The 15,792-nt window shown below is 41.7% G+C and overlaps 1 protein-coding gene across 3 annotated transcripts in view; it reads right to left on the bottom strand.

Moving 5' to 3' along the window:
• Positions 1–15,372, bottom strand: part of TANK (TRAF family member associated NFKB activator) — a 29,846-nt gene extending 14,474 nt beyond the window's left edge. Inside the window, exons 1-4 of one of the 3 annotated variants that reach the window (XM_064164238.1) lie at positions 15,113–15,372; positions 10,491–10,637; positions 7,028–7,136; positions 6,088–6,200 (exon numbers count right to left, since the gene is read on the bottom strand). In XM_064164238.1, coding sequence (XP_064020308.1) covers positions 6,088–6,200; positions 7,028–7,136; positions 10,491–10,589 — 321 coding nt within the window. In that variant the 5' untranslated portion in view covers positions 10,590–10,637; positions 15,113–15,372. Of the gene's footprint in view, positions 1–6,087; positions 6,201–7,027; positions 7,137–10,490; positions 10,638–11,493; positions 11,545–14,333; positions 14,503–15,112 lie in introns of those variants that run through there. The other 2 variants (XM_064164250.1, XM_064164242.1) reach the window with 2 other exon arrangements.
• Positions 15,373–15,792: the final 420 nt, after the last annotated feature.

The following is a 15,792-nucleotide window of genomic DNA, read 5'->3' on the forward strand; positions in this document are numbered from 1 at the left end:
AGGTGGCATGTGGACCTGGCCCTGAGGGACATGGTCTAGTGTTGGCATTTCAGTACTAGGTTGAAAATTGGACTGGCTGATCTTTGAGGTCTTTTCCAACTAGCTATATTCTGTGAAAATTAGCAGGGTCAGGTGCTGAATATAATTTCCTAACTCTCTCTGTATATATTCCATATTCTTTAAAGGCTACAAAGCCAAAGTAGCTATAGAATGAACAACTGCTTTTTGCTATTCCAAGAATGGGAAGGCACTGATAGTCTATGGTGTGGGTTCATAGACTTGAAGTCACCACTGACTGGGCTATTATGTGGCCACAGGGTTCACAAGCATTACAATCATAGAACAGTTCAGGTTGGAATGGATCTTCAAAGGTCACCTAATTCACTTGCCCCTTTGGGGCAGGGACATCTTTAATTAGGTCAGGTTGTTCAGAGTCTCATCCCACTAACATCAAATATTTCCAGGGATGTGGCTTCTACCACCTCTTTCTTATGCATAGTCTGATCATTCTGTGGTGAAATTCCATTTCCCATTTAAAAAGTCAATGGGATGCAGCTTTTCCTGTATTTTCCTTTGAAAATGATTTGCTGGAAATCCAAGCACTTAGGACAAAGTTTATGTCAAAGATAAAATTTGTCCTTGAAGAAAAACTCCATCTTAAGGACAGTAAAATAACTTTTTCATTGAGCCTGTGATAGAGCACTGGTCCACACAGGTGTAATGTATCTGTTTAGGATGATCACAGATCCAAAGAACATGGATTTTCAGCCATCTGGGAGCAATGCAGTAAGGGCCAGTAGTTCCCACAGGAGACTGTACAATAAATGGAAGAGAAGTGGGGACAAGACTTAAGCAAACAGTAAGAAAAGCCATGTGGGAACCAATGTGAGAAAATCAATGCAACATGTTGCAATAAAGACACATCAGTACATACTTATGTAAATCATTCCTGGGCACCATCAGGATATCACATCAGGAAAACCACTGGAGAAATGATGACACCTTTTGGAATCTTTCAATAAATATATTCCTTCATAGCTTGAAGATCATATAGCTTCTAACACTGATGGAGTTTGGTTGCTTGCCACAATGTGGTATCATTCATAAACTAGCTAAAGGTTACAAATGTTGTGGTAAGTGTCACAAGTCATACCTGCCCAGTTAAGTACTTGGCCACACAGTGGCCTCTTGCAAAGCACCATTATTAAAAGCCTGGCTCCATCTGCCTGATAACCTTAACATAGATATTTGAGAGGTATTAGCTTTCACTGAAGCCACCTCTGCTCCAGGCTGGGCAAGCACAATTTCTGCATCTTCTTCTCATGAACATGTATTCGAGCTCCCAATATCTCAGTGCAGCCTCTGCTGAACTCAATCCAGTCTGTCAAAATCTTTCCTGTACTGGAGATACCCCAGCTGAATGCAGCATTCTAGGTGCAGTCAAGTGAATGCTCTACAGAGGGAGATACTTCCTTCCCTGGGTGTGCTAGCTGTGCTCCTATGAATACAGCCCAGCTACTGCCTTCCCTGGGTGTGCTAGCTGTGCTCCTATGAATACAGCCCAGCTACTGCCTTCCCTGGGTGTGCTAGCTGTGCTCCTATGAATACAGCCCAGCTACTGCCTTCCCTGGGTGTGCTAGCTGTGCTCCTATGAATACAGCCCAGCTACTGCCTTCCCTGGGTGTGCTAGCTGTGCTCCTATGAATACAGCCCAGCTACTGCCTTCCCTGGGTGTGCTAGCTGTGCTCCTATGAATACAGCCCAGCTACTGCCTTCCCTGGGTGTGCTAGCTGTGCTCCTATGAATACAGGCCAGCTACTGCCTTCCCTGGGTGTGCTAGCTGTGCTCCTATGAATACAGCCCAGCTACTGCCTTCCCTGGGTGTGCTAGCTGTGCTCCTATGAATACAGCCCAGCTACTGCCTTCCCTGGGTGTGCTAGCTGTGCTCCTATGAATACAGCCCAGCTACTGCCTTCCCTGGGTGTGCTAGCTGTGCTCCTATGAATACAGGCCAGCTACTGCCTTCCCTGGGTGTGCTAGCTGTGCTCCTATGAATACAGCCCAGCGAGATGTTGCCCCTCCTTTCCTCCAGAACACACTGCTGACTCATATTCAACTTGCTCTCTTATGAGACCCCAGCTTCCATCCAGCAGAGCTGCTCTACAGCTAGTCAGTCCCCAGACTGCACTGCTGCAAAGGCAGGTCCTTTTATTTCTCCCTCAAGTGTGCTGTTACAACCTGTTTCAGTGGCTTCCCATAATAAACAGTCAGATGTTTTCAAGGAAAAATACTATTTAACTGATGAACTACTCTAAGTGGTCCCTAGCAATATTAACTTTTACCAGTTTAACCAGAAACTGCTCTTTATTATTAGGTCTCATTAGATAAAATGGTGAGGTGGATAAAAAAAGGTGTCAATATCAGAATTTCTTTTATCTGGTAGCAGGGCCTAAGGAAACCTACTGCAAACAGCAGAACAGCTGAACTTGTAACACTGTCAGCTAGCACAAACCAGTGAAATACAGCTTTCTTTGCAACAAAGACAGGAAATAAAGTGACATTAGAGAAACTGCTATTGACTGGAAGTGCAACTCAGCAAGACTGCTGCAGTAGCTGCTCTTAGGTACATTAACTCATTTCAGCACCTTAACTCTGAGCACAAAGATGACTACTGTACATCTGCCCTTCCTCTGCTTATATCCTGTGCAAAATGAAAGCCCCAACCAAACATAAACCCTAAACATTTATTAGAGGATTAACAGTTCTGTGTACTCTATGCATCATTCATTCCTGACAGTTTTCCTCCTCTTTTTCATGGCACACTGAGTTCTGATGACCAAAATCCACACAGTGTTTTAATGCTGAGGTTTTTGACCCAGGAAAATAAGAATGTAAGCATTTTTTCTTGTCACAGGTATTGACTTTAGCCTCATGTTTTATGGAGGTTCCAAGGCTTCTTCCAAGGCTTTTTTCCAAGGTCTGAAACAGATCCATGTTTTTTTCTGTTTCAAAATAAAAGTTTAGCCAGGTTGTACTTAAAACCAGGTAGAAATTTAGGTCCTGTTGGTCTCAGACTACAAAAACCAAATCTGATAATCTTGTATATAGTTTCATACTGACCACCAAGTCAACCTATTCCACTAACCTCTCTGTGATGATGAATGTGAACTAAACTTCAAACCATTTTATGACACAGTGGCAATGGAAATTGACAAAAGCAGGTAAAACACACAAGTATAGATAGAAAATGCAAAAAGGCAGCCCATTCCAATGCCAATCACTCTCTCTGCCAACAACTTCCTCCTAACATCCAGTCTATACCTCCCCTGGCACAACTTCAGACTGTGTCCCCTTCTTCTGTTACTGGTTGCCTGGCAGAAGACACCAACCCCCACCTGGCTACAACCTCCCTTCAGGTAGCTGTAGAGAGCAATGAGGTCTGCTCTGAGCCTCCTCTTCTGCAGGCTGCACACCCCCAGCTCCCTCAGCCTCTCCTCATAGGGTTTGTGTTCCAGGCCCCTCACCAGCTTCATCACCCTTCTCTGGACACCTTCCAGTATCTCAACATCTCTTTTTAATTGAGGTGCCCAGAATTGGACATAGTACTCAAAGTGTGGCCTGAGCAGTGCTGACTATAGGGAGTGGAAGAATAACCTCCCTTGTCCTCCTGGCCACACTGTTCCTGATCCAGGCCAGGATGCCATTGGCTTTCCTGGGCACGCTGCTGGCTCATGTTCAGCTACTATCTACCAGCACCCCCAGTCCCTCTCTGCCTGGCTGTTCCCCAGCTTGTAGTGCTGTTAGGGTTGTTGTGGCCAAAGTGTATGACCCTTCACTTGGCCTTGTTAAATCTCATCCCATTGGCCTCTGCCCACCTATCCAGCTTGTCAAGGTCCCTCGGCAGGGTTCTCCTACCCTCCAACAGCTCCACACCTGCTCCTTGCTTGGTGTCATCTCTCACTTATCTTTCACTTGATGTGGTCCTAGTGATTTGCTACTGTTAGTTTCCCCCAACTTGTCCCATACTTTCTTTCCATGCAGTAAACTTATCTATCATACATGAAGAGTTCTACATTTTGAAAATGCAAAAATTGTGACCTACCATAAAAGCATTTACCACAGTAGAAGTAATTTTCCATCATTTTCAACAGCAAATTTGCTTATATATTTCTCCTCCCCTGAGTTTGTTCAATAGAATGAAGACTCATGTACAGAGACTGCTGTGTATCTCCACTTGTTTCCAGCCCATGAATGGCATTGTCAAGATAGTCAGAGGTAATAGAAGTGTGTGTACCTCTGGTGTGCTGTATGGATATCTTTGTATTACTCTTGCTAGGTTAATGGAAGCTTACTAGGTACAACACCAGAGTCCTCCTCACACCAGAAGGATGGTGCAAATATATCCATGTACCTCTGCAGAAGCTGCCCTCAGTCCAGTCACATGAGTTTTCCTTAAGCTTCATGTTCTCAACACTTAGAAAGCTACTACATTCTCAGTAACAGGAACACAGTAGGCTGGGTCAAGCTGATGGTTTAGATCTCTACTGATTCACTGTGACCTGACTTGTACAGCACTGTGTCTGGGTTTAAATGCAGACAGATTGTATAGTTGATTCTGCATGCAGTTAGATCAGAAACATTTCTGTTCATGGTACAGATGAAGCAAAATCCAGATGAACCACCTACTGTTAAGAGGTAACTGCAATAACTGATTGCACAAGAACAAAAATGCTGATGAAGGCAAATAACAAACCCAAGTCCTTAAAGTGATGATTCCAGCTTCTCATGCATTGTCTGTAATCTTCTGTAGAGATCACCTAATTTCTCATTGTTTCCCCACGAGAAGAGCAGATAAACACAGACACATAATGAGTGGAAGAAAGGAAGCTAAGTTACTTAAAACTATTGTCCTTGAGTAAGCATTCAGAAACAAGGTGGCTTGGTCAAGTCTCCATATGTGATTGTAAGGCATACTTTTTATCCAACTCCAAACAGAGAAATGAAAAAATATGTGAAGCTGCTCCATGAAAGAATTAACCCTTCAGCTGTGTTGTATCTCAAATAAATGCAAATATTAGGGGAGAAATGACATCTTGTGATAACAGATTCTAGTGTAGAAAAATGATGTAAAGACTCTCATTTTTTTAGTGAAAAAGGAGCATATATAAACTTTTGGTAACAGCACATTTAAAATGTTTGCAAAGGCTTAGTCCCAAATGAGATTTTTGTCAAGGTAATTAAGTGAACATCAGTATTCCAAAGAAATTGTTTTAAAATTAACATTTCTGATTTAAAAAAAACCACCTGCATCTATGTGAATTTAACATAATTAATCTGCTTATAGGAAACAAATCCTGAAATTAATTATTCTTAAATATAATGCCTGATTTACTATGAGGGTCTCTTAACAACCCCTACAGGATCCCTGGTATGAAGTTTTATATTCAGAAATAGATTTTATGTTACAAGAGAGTTCTCAGAAAACAAAATAGAGTGACTTGAGATAAGAACAATGTAACTTTGAGCACCTCTGTCTTTTCACAATATGCAGAATCCCTTCAAGGTATTTCCCATCTATTCTGCACTATGGCTTTTCTCTTATGCCAGTTAACATGCTATAGTAAAAAAATCTCAAGTGTCACTTCAGTGGAAAGGGGCATAAGTAATATCATATTAAAACAGGCTACTTGAGAAGAAATAACAAATTATCAGCATCTCCAAAGCAATGAACTGTTCACTTCCCACTCCATCATTCTGAGAGCTGACTCTCCCATTTCTTGCGAAAACAGAGAATGGCTGAAATCTGAAAAGCTTTTTTGCCAGGAAGGGAAAGCCCTTTCATGACCACTAGGTTTGGCAGGTTAAGAAACAAGCAAGTGAGTTTCTAGAGATCTAGATGGTCCTTGGAGTGGCCAAAGGCAGATGCCTAGTTCACCTAAGCGACTACAGTGGCACAACACTCAGGCACTTCAGGTGAGGATTATGTATTAGAAGTGCAGTTTAAAAGTACTTCTCTTTAGGTTCTTGTAGTGTAATCATCACAGCACAAATGTGATCCTATGTTAAACAAACTGCAGGTGACCATACCTTTAAGAGCTTTTCTCTTTGCTTTGCTACATTGAGTTTTTCAGAGAGCTGGCTGAAGGGCAAGTTGGAAGTTTCAATGTCTTCATTCATCAGAACGTAGGGATGTGCATTACCTTAAAAATGAAAGCAGCTGATTGTCACTGCATTTTTCCCCCAGCCAGTTTCTAAGTACAAGTGAAAATAAAAGAAGCTAGATTTATATTAACTTTTACTTTGAGCAAGCCTTTCTGCTAAAGAAGTGAGAAAAGCCCAATTCTGTGCTTAGAGACAATGCTAAACCATCAATAAAGGATGTACATGTACTCTTAAAAATAAAAGCCAACCACTTAGCTAGTATTTATGAAACCCAAGAGTGTTAGGCTAGTGTGAATAAATATTTAATGAGCATGGCAGATTAACACATGGTTACTTTGACTCTTCTCTCTTATTTGTGGAATACAGTCAAACAGCAGAAAATTATCCATCAATGACTATTTGATTTGCAAGAGATTTATCTGCCTGTAAAGCTTTAGTTACGCAGTAAGATTAGCATGACAAGACTAACCTAACATAAAGTACATAATATCATAGCACTCACATCTAGAGCCACATGAACTAAATTTATTAGCAGAGAACTGCAAAATTAGTATGTAAGAGTTTTGGTTTTAATTCTAATGAGTTATATGAACCCGTATTTTCATAACTTCTATTGGCATCAGCGTGAGCAAGTTGTACCTCTAAAGAAAAATCTCACCATTTCTTGAAAAGGATAAAGAGAGACCTCACAAGTGTAGCATTTTATAAATAGAATCTGAAACTGCACATTTGTGTTAACTCTCACACTCACAGAAAAGTATGATACTGCTCTCAGAGACGTAGATTGTAAAAGCTGATGCAAAGTCAGAGCTATTCATCAATGTAACACAGCGTAGAAAGAAATAACATGCAAACAAGTACATACCTCTATTAGCATTCAGAGCAGCTAACTGTGATTTCAGTTTTGCAATAATGCTGTTTTGAAGCTCTATCTTTTCCTGCTGTTCACGTATTTGCTGCATGTAGTTTTCTGTCTGCAAATATAATTTAATTAGCATTAATCTCATCCTGGTTTGACTAGGGGTCTTATTTTTGGCATATAAAAAGCAGCTTTGAATTTTTAAAGTTAATAGTAGTTGTGGACCTCTGTGTGAAAACAGACACCTGAGGCTGCACTGGTTAGAAAAGGTATTATAGGAAATAAATCTTGATTTTTTGGTAACCTATTATGCAACTGCCACAGTTGAAACAACTGTAAAGTTTCTTCACTAACAGCCACAGAACGTATCAGGTTTGAAATTCAGAATGCTGGCCAGTTAATCCACAGAAAGATGTCATTTGCTTCCCCTCCATTTTCTAAGAAATAAATGATATTTATTTGTTAGAAATAGGCTTTCAAAACCATAGATTTTAAAGTTAATAGTAGTTGTGGACCTCTGTGTGAAAACAGACACTCGAGGCTGCACTGACTAGAAAAAGTATTATAGGAAATAAATCCTGATTTTTAGCAACTGTATTATCCAACTGCCACAGGTGAAACAACTGTAAAGTCAGGTTTCTTCACTACTAGCCACAGAACATATCAGGTTTGAAATTCAGAATGCTGGCCAGTTAATCCACAGAAAGATGTCATTTGCTTCCCCTCCATTTTCTAAGAAATAAATTATATTTAATTGTTAGAAATAAGCTTTCAAAACCAGACTTTAAACAGAAAATAACAACGTTGCTTATTCCATACAGCAGATATTTTGTAAGTAACTCTAACTGCCCATGAAAAGAGTTTTGCCTGTTCCTTTGGAATGCACTAGACTTATTTTTTTAACCTAGAAAATAGAGGGGGAAAGCAATCATGCCAGCCCCCTCCTCCATCTAGCTCTACTCCATCTGATGTTATAAACAGGCCATACAGAGCCTGGTAAGACTGCTCATGTTTCACCAAGGTGTATAAAGTTAATATTAGATAGCCAGTTAACTGAACAAATGGTCAGGTGGTAGGAGAGTGCTAATATTAAAAACCTATTATTTCATTAGCATATGCCTAATATTGGTGCTAAAAGCAAAAGACAAAACTTGTGGAGTCCCAGCAAGGAAACTTACAAGAATGCACTTTTTCCTGAAATTAGGAATTTCTCTATTAGTGGACAAGTCATGACCTGAGACAAGACCAGGCACTGCTTTCGTGCTTGTTCAGACTTCCCATACAGCTACCTAAATTCTCAAATCTCAGTCACATTTTAACTCCACACCCCCTTGCTACTGCCCAATGTGCTTGTCTGTAAAGCAAGAAGGGGAAAAAAAAACCCTCTACAATCAAATATTTTTAAAGGCCAGGAAGGAGTTGTACTATCAGAGTTTATTAAAAAAAAGAAGTGATCAAAGAGCACTGCACTCCAGCAGCTATAAGAGACCTCATGAAGCAGAAAAATCACTGAGAACCAAATTGAAAATGTACAACAGCAATGTCTTGTCAACACTTCTGTACAGAGCACAGACATGACAGCTAAAACAGACAGAAGAGAAGATGCTTTTGACAGCCAGTGTGCACAAATTATTCCTTGAGTCAGATGGCAGCAACAAGTTACCAACTAGAAGATCTGCATGACAACCAACCATCCATCTGTATCAAACACCATCTGGCCAAGATGACTCTGGCTTCTGTGTGCTTGACATGGCTCCCAGCTCTAGAGACTGGCAAAACAAGTGGCCTATCGGTAACTTAAGTAGTAAACTGTTAACAACAGAATGGTGGACAATCCAACAATGTGTGAAGGCCACACAACGAACAGAGGAAGTTACTAGAGTAAAGCACTGTACAAAGGTCATTCAAAACCTAGTAGTTTGGGTAAAAAACCCTAAAAAGCAACATCAACAACAAAAAAAATCCCATTAGTAACAGTATCAGCTCTTCTTGAAAAAATACTTTTTTTCTCTTGTGAGGTCATGAAATCCAACTACTGAAAGTTTGATTAGGACAAAGATTTCAGCTGGTATTAACCCCTTATGAAAGGCTTCAGTTTTTAATCCGCTGAACCAGAGAAAATGCAGAGAGAAATACAGCAAACATTTAGTGCATGGTGATCTCACTTCTCTGGTTTTCTTCCACAGACTTCAGAAGGCCTCTCTGACCTTGCCCTCAATGTCTTGTTTCTCAGGCAGAAGTTTCTTTCCTGTACAGTTTGATAACCCAGTAGTATTAACTTGACTGATTTTCCTTCAAATAATTACACTGTTCAGCATAAGAGAGTTTAAAAGACTCCCAAATATTCTAAAATGTGTTGCCTTTTGTTAAGTTAGCTGCAGTTTTAGCATAAGATGTATTGACATGCTACTTCTGCTTGTTAACTAAAGAAAATGCCACATATTTGCACCAGCACTGCTGCAACAGACTATGAATGGAGACAGACTCAACAGTGGATGATTGCACACATGACTGACTTGATACCTGTTCTGCACTGCCTTGACTAGTTTATCTCCTCTACAGAAGGATGGTAGGATTGTGCCCAGGTATCAGAATATTCTCTAGCAGACCTTTTGCTGCTTCTTCCATAACAACACCAAGTATGTCCTCTGCCCCTGAACAATGCCCCAGCCTACCAGTTCTAGGGAAGCTTCAGAAAATTCTGTATCATCAAAAGCACTGAAGCTTTCCTACAACAGAGATTCCACTGCTGGGCAGGACATGCACAGCAAAGTTAGTCTGACAAAGCCCAAAACCTGATAGCTTAGCAACATGATGAGAAGTCATGTATTCTACACAGACTGAAAATTCAGAGGTGCTCCTTAGTGGTCATGGAATCTTTCTGTTACTTCATAGCAATTGTGCAGGTGACTATTTTAAAAGAATCAGTACAGATTCTAATGATTTTTAGGCACATTTGGTGTGAATGTTTCAACACACAAACTTTGTTGTCCTAATAGCTTGCACTGTGCTCAGCATATTACTGCCTTTAGGCTTTTTACATCAAATAAGGCATATTTTTCTATTAACAAAAAAGATTTAATTTTCTCCTACTAAACAAAAAATAGTTAATGTTAACTATTTGCATTAATAAATTTAAAAGTAATTTTTATTACAGCAAATTAAAATGTAGAAAGTACTTTATGAAAGCTAGGGAAATGATGCGTCTTTCCTGTTTGTGTTAAAATGCTCCATTAAGCCTCCAAAACATCACTTTACTCACTTATAAAATCACACACACACAAAAGTTAAAACCCCCAAACCCACCCACTGTATTCATAACCTAATGAGTTACTCTGCAGCGTGCAGACCTGGTTTCATAACAGCAAAGTTCAACTTTAACAGGTGCACTAAAGCGTGCACAGCTAAAGTGAAACTGAAATCTGCAAGTACCACAAGATAAAGATACAATTCAGAACCTAACACCTACTTTTTGATGTAGTTCTTTCACAGCATGGTCCCTATCCATGCATGCCTGTCGATAGGCTTCATAAGCTTTGTTAAGTTGCTCTCCAATGTTTTTGTCCATAATTTCCAGTGTTGTTTCATCACTGAAAAGATGGTCAAGTTAATAGACCTGAAAGGTAACGAGAAGGAAAAGAAGAGACAGTGCTAAAAAACATATGTATGCAACTAAAGACATATCTAAAATAACTTGCATTAATTAAACAATCAAGGAATATGCACAGCATGTTTGAACATTAATTCAGGTAATATTTTGAACTATAGTTCTGCTCACCCAGCATTAATTTTTATGTACAGAGACAGGTTCAAACAAAAGCCAAATAAAAGTAGCTTAGCTCTGAATCAAAATCTCGATATACAGAATACGTAAATGTACGTGTGGCTACAGTGTTTGAGGATTGAGTCTTAAAATTGGAGCAGATCACTAGTTACCCAGTTTTACAGCATTCCCAAGGGTTCTATGTTTACACAGTTGTGAAACAGCACATAGCATTAAACACCAAACAGAAAAAAAGCAGCTTTTGGCATTAAGCAATGAAAAGATAAAAGCTCAGTAAGTCACAGGGACTTATCATATTCTATTCCACATTTGAAAACAGCAACACAAGCCATGCTACAAGGTAAATGAAACCATCTTTTATCTAAAAATCAGCAACATATAGGAAGTGGCAAGAACTCACACCTTTACACACAACACTATCCACTTTTTTTTAACACTTTGTGAACAACTTCAATGACAATTCCTGCAACTACAGCTCACAAATTTTGACGCATAAAAATACAATGCTATTTAATGCAACAGACTTCACTTTAAGGACAGACTTAACTTTGCACACAGAGGTCCTTTGCTTCTATAGTATTATGGCATGAATAGTAATAGAAGAATTTATCATAATGTGAGGATGGGTTAGTGAAGTTCCCCCTCCATATCCTATCAGCATTAAAGGGGAAAAAAATCTGTAACTCACATCTCTTCTGCTATTTAAAGCACGGTTGACTCACAGCACTCAGCATGGGCAGCCATCATCATCTCATACTAACTTCTGCAATTATACACAAACCACAGAGACTACTAAGAAAAGTGGTGCAGTCAGAAAAGAATAAGCCAAGCAAGAAGGCTGTGAGGATAACTTGTCTTGGATCCTGGTCAAAATTCTAAGGATTGCAGCTTGAAGCTTTTGTTTGTGTTTTCTCCATGTTTACTCTTGAATACCTTTTGTATCATAGAGCCTGAATACAGAAATGTGGTTTGAATTTCCTAGAAGGTGCAGCAGACTCCTGTATGGATGTTGCACCCTTTTGTCCTGCAAACTTTAATTTGAATGTGCAAGTATTGCAGAAGCAACTGTATTTCAACTCTGGCATGGCTGTACTTTTGATAAAGGCAAAGTGAATGCTTTGACAGCTGGGAATGAGTCCAGGATGCTGTGTCAGAAGCATTACTGAAATCCAAGTTTTGTGTAGAATGCCTACATTGTTTCATATGAAAGGTGGCTTTTATTTTTTTCCCCCCACAAACTCGTTCAGTAGTTTATAATCTCAATTCCATGCATACTGTCCCAAACCACTTGTAGTAACTTCATGCACTCTCTTCCTCCCCCCCAAAAAGTACTCTTCTGCTAACTGGAATATTCATTCTGCTACTTGGGGCATGTCTTTAAAAAAATAGTGACCATTTGTTTCAATTTCAAATGAAGGACTGACAAATTGCAGATGACTGCAGGGCTGGGTACTAAACTACAAAAAGATTGTTATGGCTGGAAGTGACTGAAATTGCTCTTAAATCCTTTAAACATCTGCAGAGTTTGCACCCATGTTGTTTTTTGTACTTTTCTGGAATTCCTCCAGAGACACTTATAACAACTTATCTAGTTAATGGCAATGCCCTGTACCTGTAAAAGGTAACTAAAAACCACGGGTGAAATGGAATTTTAGAGTATGCTCAGTTTCTAATACAAGGAATTGGGTTCAGGTCTGTATGACTCACAGTTCATAGAAAATGAAGGCATTATTTTCATTGATGCAACTTAAAAACTCAGCTTGGAAAACTGTATTTAAAATTTACACTTTTACTGATTGGCTGAGACTGGGCATATTAAATAATTCTGCTCTTATCTGGACCACTGATACCAAAAGTAATTGACCCAAGAGGCCAAACCATAGCACTGCACTTAGTTTCCTACTTGTTAGCTAAAAATGAAAACAGCAGCTAATTTACTGATGACTCCCTAAAATCCAGACTCCATGCAGTAAGAAAGGGGCAATAAAAGTCCACTTCAATGTGGAACTGTAACTAAAAAAATAAGTCCTATATTTCCTCATACCCTAGACACTCATTTCTGCTTCCACTTCACTCTTCCCTTTCTTCCAGCACAAGCAACCTTACTCTAAACCATATCAGCAAACCAATCCAGCTTAAAAGTAAATGCTAAATGTATTTTTGCTGTGTTAGTTTTAATGCAGATCAGCTCCACAGACCACTTTAAGTGGCATGATAAGACAAGGAAGCCAGCACTTGGTTTGAAATCGAGACACGAAGCCACAGTTATGCAAGAGCGATGTTAGTCTGTGCTACCACAGAAAAGGATACTCCTGGCTTCCCCAGTCTCTGGCCACGTATTTTTTGCAACTTACTTCTACTGGTATTAGCATTTCTATGCTACACAGTTCAGTATGCCAAAGTAGCTCCCTAGTTTCTCAAAAAAGCAACAATGACACCCCTAAAAAAACACCCAAAAATTTAAACCCTGTGAGGCTGCTGGAGCGCTACTACCGACACAAGGAGGCAGTGGGAACATAAGACTGGCCGTGGGCAGGACTGCAGCAGTCTAGATTTAGATTGGATTAAGCTACTCTTAGTCACACCCTGAATTGCCTGCTGCTGGAATAAATAACTGCTTCTTATGTTAGCTATCTCATATCCAGAACTCCTTGCAGTTAGAAAAACTGGCTCTTTTTCCTGCTTCTCCTCCATAGGCATCAATATTTATCAAGGAATTTGCCAGCTGTTCCTTGTCATTTACTCTTCTCCCTACACTTAGTCACAAAGAAAAACAACTGCCCTAAAAAAAAAAAGAAAAGAAAAAGACAAGCCATAATCTACCCAACTCCCAAATCAAATATTCCCACTATTTTAATCAGGCTTAGTTATGCTGTATCTATACAGCAACTGGAATGTGTTCAGCCCAAAGTTGGCAATCTTGACGTTTAGCCATTGACATTCTAGATATGCATTAGACTCTAAAGGCTCACAATTATTAACAGGCTTATGCAGCCAGAACAGATGGAGCAATACAAAATGCTGCCTTTATTTTAACAGGGACACAACTAGAGAAAGAGATTAGCTCCAGAGTTTGCCTGATGAGGGGTGCAAACGCGAGTACCTGTGAGTGGTGTGGAGCTGCAGCTATGGCAATGAAAACTAGAACTTCATCCTTTGATTAAAGATGTGAACATCAGAAAGTGACAGGGTATAGCAAATGCTGCAAGGCAAACTTTTAAGTACGTAAACACAATGAAACCTGCTCTTACAATACTTGCTTCAAGTGAGAAGCGCTTTCCTCATAGAGGCTGGAGAAGAAACCCAAACCCCTCTGCAGCAATACGAATTTTCTATGACTCAAATACCAAAGTAGCCCTAAAACAAGTATGAGCAATGTAGTACTGCTGTGTACATCCTGAAATCCCATTTCCAGAGATCACTGAACAGACAGTTGGAGTTTTGGCGTGCCTCAGAACACACCTGAAGTTCTGAAAGAGAAGGCTTTAGCTCATCTTGCCTATCGGCATTCAAACTATACCCGCCTACCTCTCATAGGTTCATATGGGGCAACTAGATGCCATCCAGAAGCAAGTTCTTCACTACATTTTTCTGCTTTCAAAACAGCTGCTTCAATGGAAGTGATTTTTAAGTTACACTGCCATCATCTCGGGAACTGAAAACCTGCTGAGCTCCTAATTTGCAAGAGAGACTCTGTGCCCCCTGCACTTCCGTGGCCTTTTTCGTCTCTGTATTGTTTTGCTAAAGGACAAAATTCCTGCTCTGCCCGACTGCGGAAAGAGACACAAACCCTGCAGGCTCTCCTAAAGGCCCCATATCAGAAGCCGGGGCGCAGAGAGCCGCCTCCGCTCAAGGAAAAGATGCCGACTGCTGCAGAGCCGGAGTTCAACACAGCCCTCGCAGCGCTGCTGTCCGTGCAGACAGGTCACCGGCTTCTGCTTCTGCTCCTCCGCTCTCCGCCCATCAGCGGCCACCGCTGAGCCCACTGCCCCCACTGCTGTGGCCGCTGATGGGCCGCGGGGGGGCGGGTGGTGGCACCGGTCCCGGCCCTCCCGCAGGCACCGAGACCGCCTCGGCGCGCAAGTAACGCGCCTCGCGTCCTGCTCCGAGAGAGGGCAAAGCGGCGCCGCGGCGGCAAGCGCCGTCCCGCGGAGCGGAGGGCGGAAGTGCGGAGGAGCCGGGGAAGGGGCGGCCGAAGAGCCCAGCCCGCCGCCAGGCGCCGCGGCCCGCACCCCAGCGCTCCGCGCCGCGCCCCCGCCGCTCCCCGCGGAAGAGAGAGGAGCGGCTTGAAAACGACTCAGACTTACGGAGCGCCTCACGGAGCTCACAGCCGCTCCCGGCACAGGCGCTCGCTTCTGCCCGAGCGCCTTAACCCAGGAACCAGAACTGACTTCCTGTGGTGCCTCTCCCCGCCCCATGACGGGGTGCCGAGGCGCTGCCCGCTCGGCTGAGCGGGTCGGATCGGGGCAAGCGGCTACGCCTGCCACCAAGCGCCTCGGGCAGGCAGAGAAAGCGGCGAGCTGTGCGCCCAGATACAGCGCTTGTCCCGCCGGCTCTACCTCCCAGGGTAGCACAAAGCGCGCCTCTGCGGCTCCGTGCGGGATGAGCATCTCTAGACTCTGCTCCATCTGCCTTGCGGTGCCTTTCCTGCCGGCCTCCGGCCATGCCCCGCCCTGAAAAAGGGTCTGTGCTGCTCTTGGCTTCCGCAGGCACCTTCCTCTTTCAGTCTTTTTTGATTCAGCGCCAGTGTGATTAACTTTATCTGTGTTTCCAACATACTCTTCATGTCCAGAATGCTTTCTGCCTTTTTGGGTCCTGCCTTTAATTCACGCAGGCAACGAATTTTATAGAGACTAATACGATATAAAGTCAGAGTTTTGGTTTGGCTACAGCCACAAGCCCTTCTCTCTTCAGGTCACGTCTATGAGTACAACTTTTCCCTTTAAAGTGCGCCGTAGGGTGAGAGCTGATGGGGAGAAAACAACGC

This window comes from Pogoniulus pusillus, chromosome 2 (genome assembly GCF_015220805.1).
Source record: "Pogoniulus pusillus isolate bPogPus1 chromosome 2, bPogPus1.pri, whole genome shotgun sequence".
In the NCBI taxonomy this organism is placed as follows: Eukaryota; Metazoa; Chordata; class Aves; order Piciformes; family Lybiidae; genus Pogoniulus; species Pogoniulus pusillus.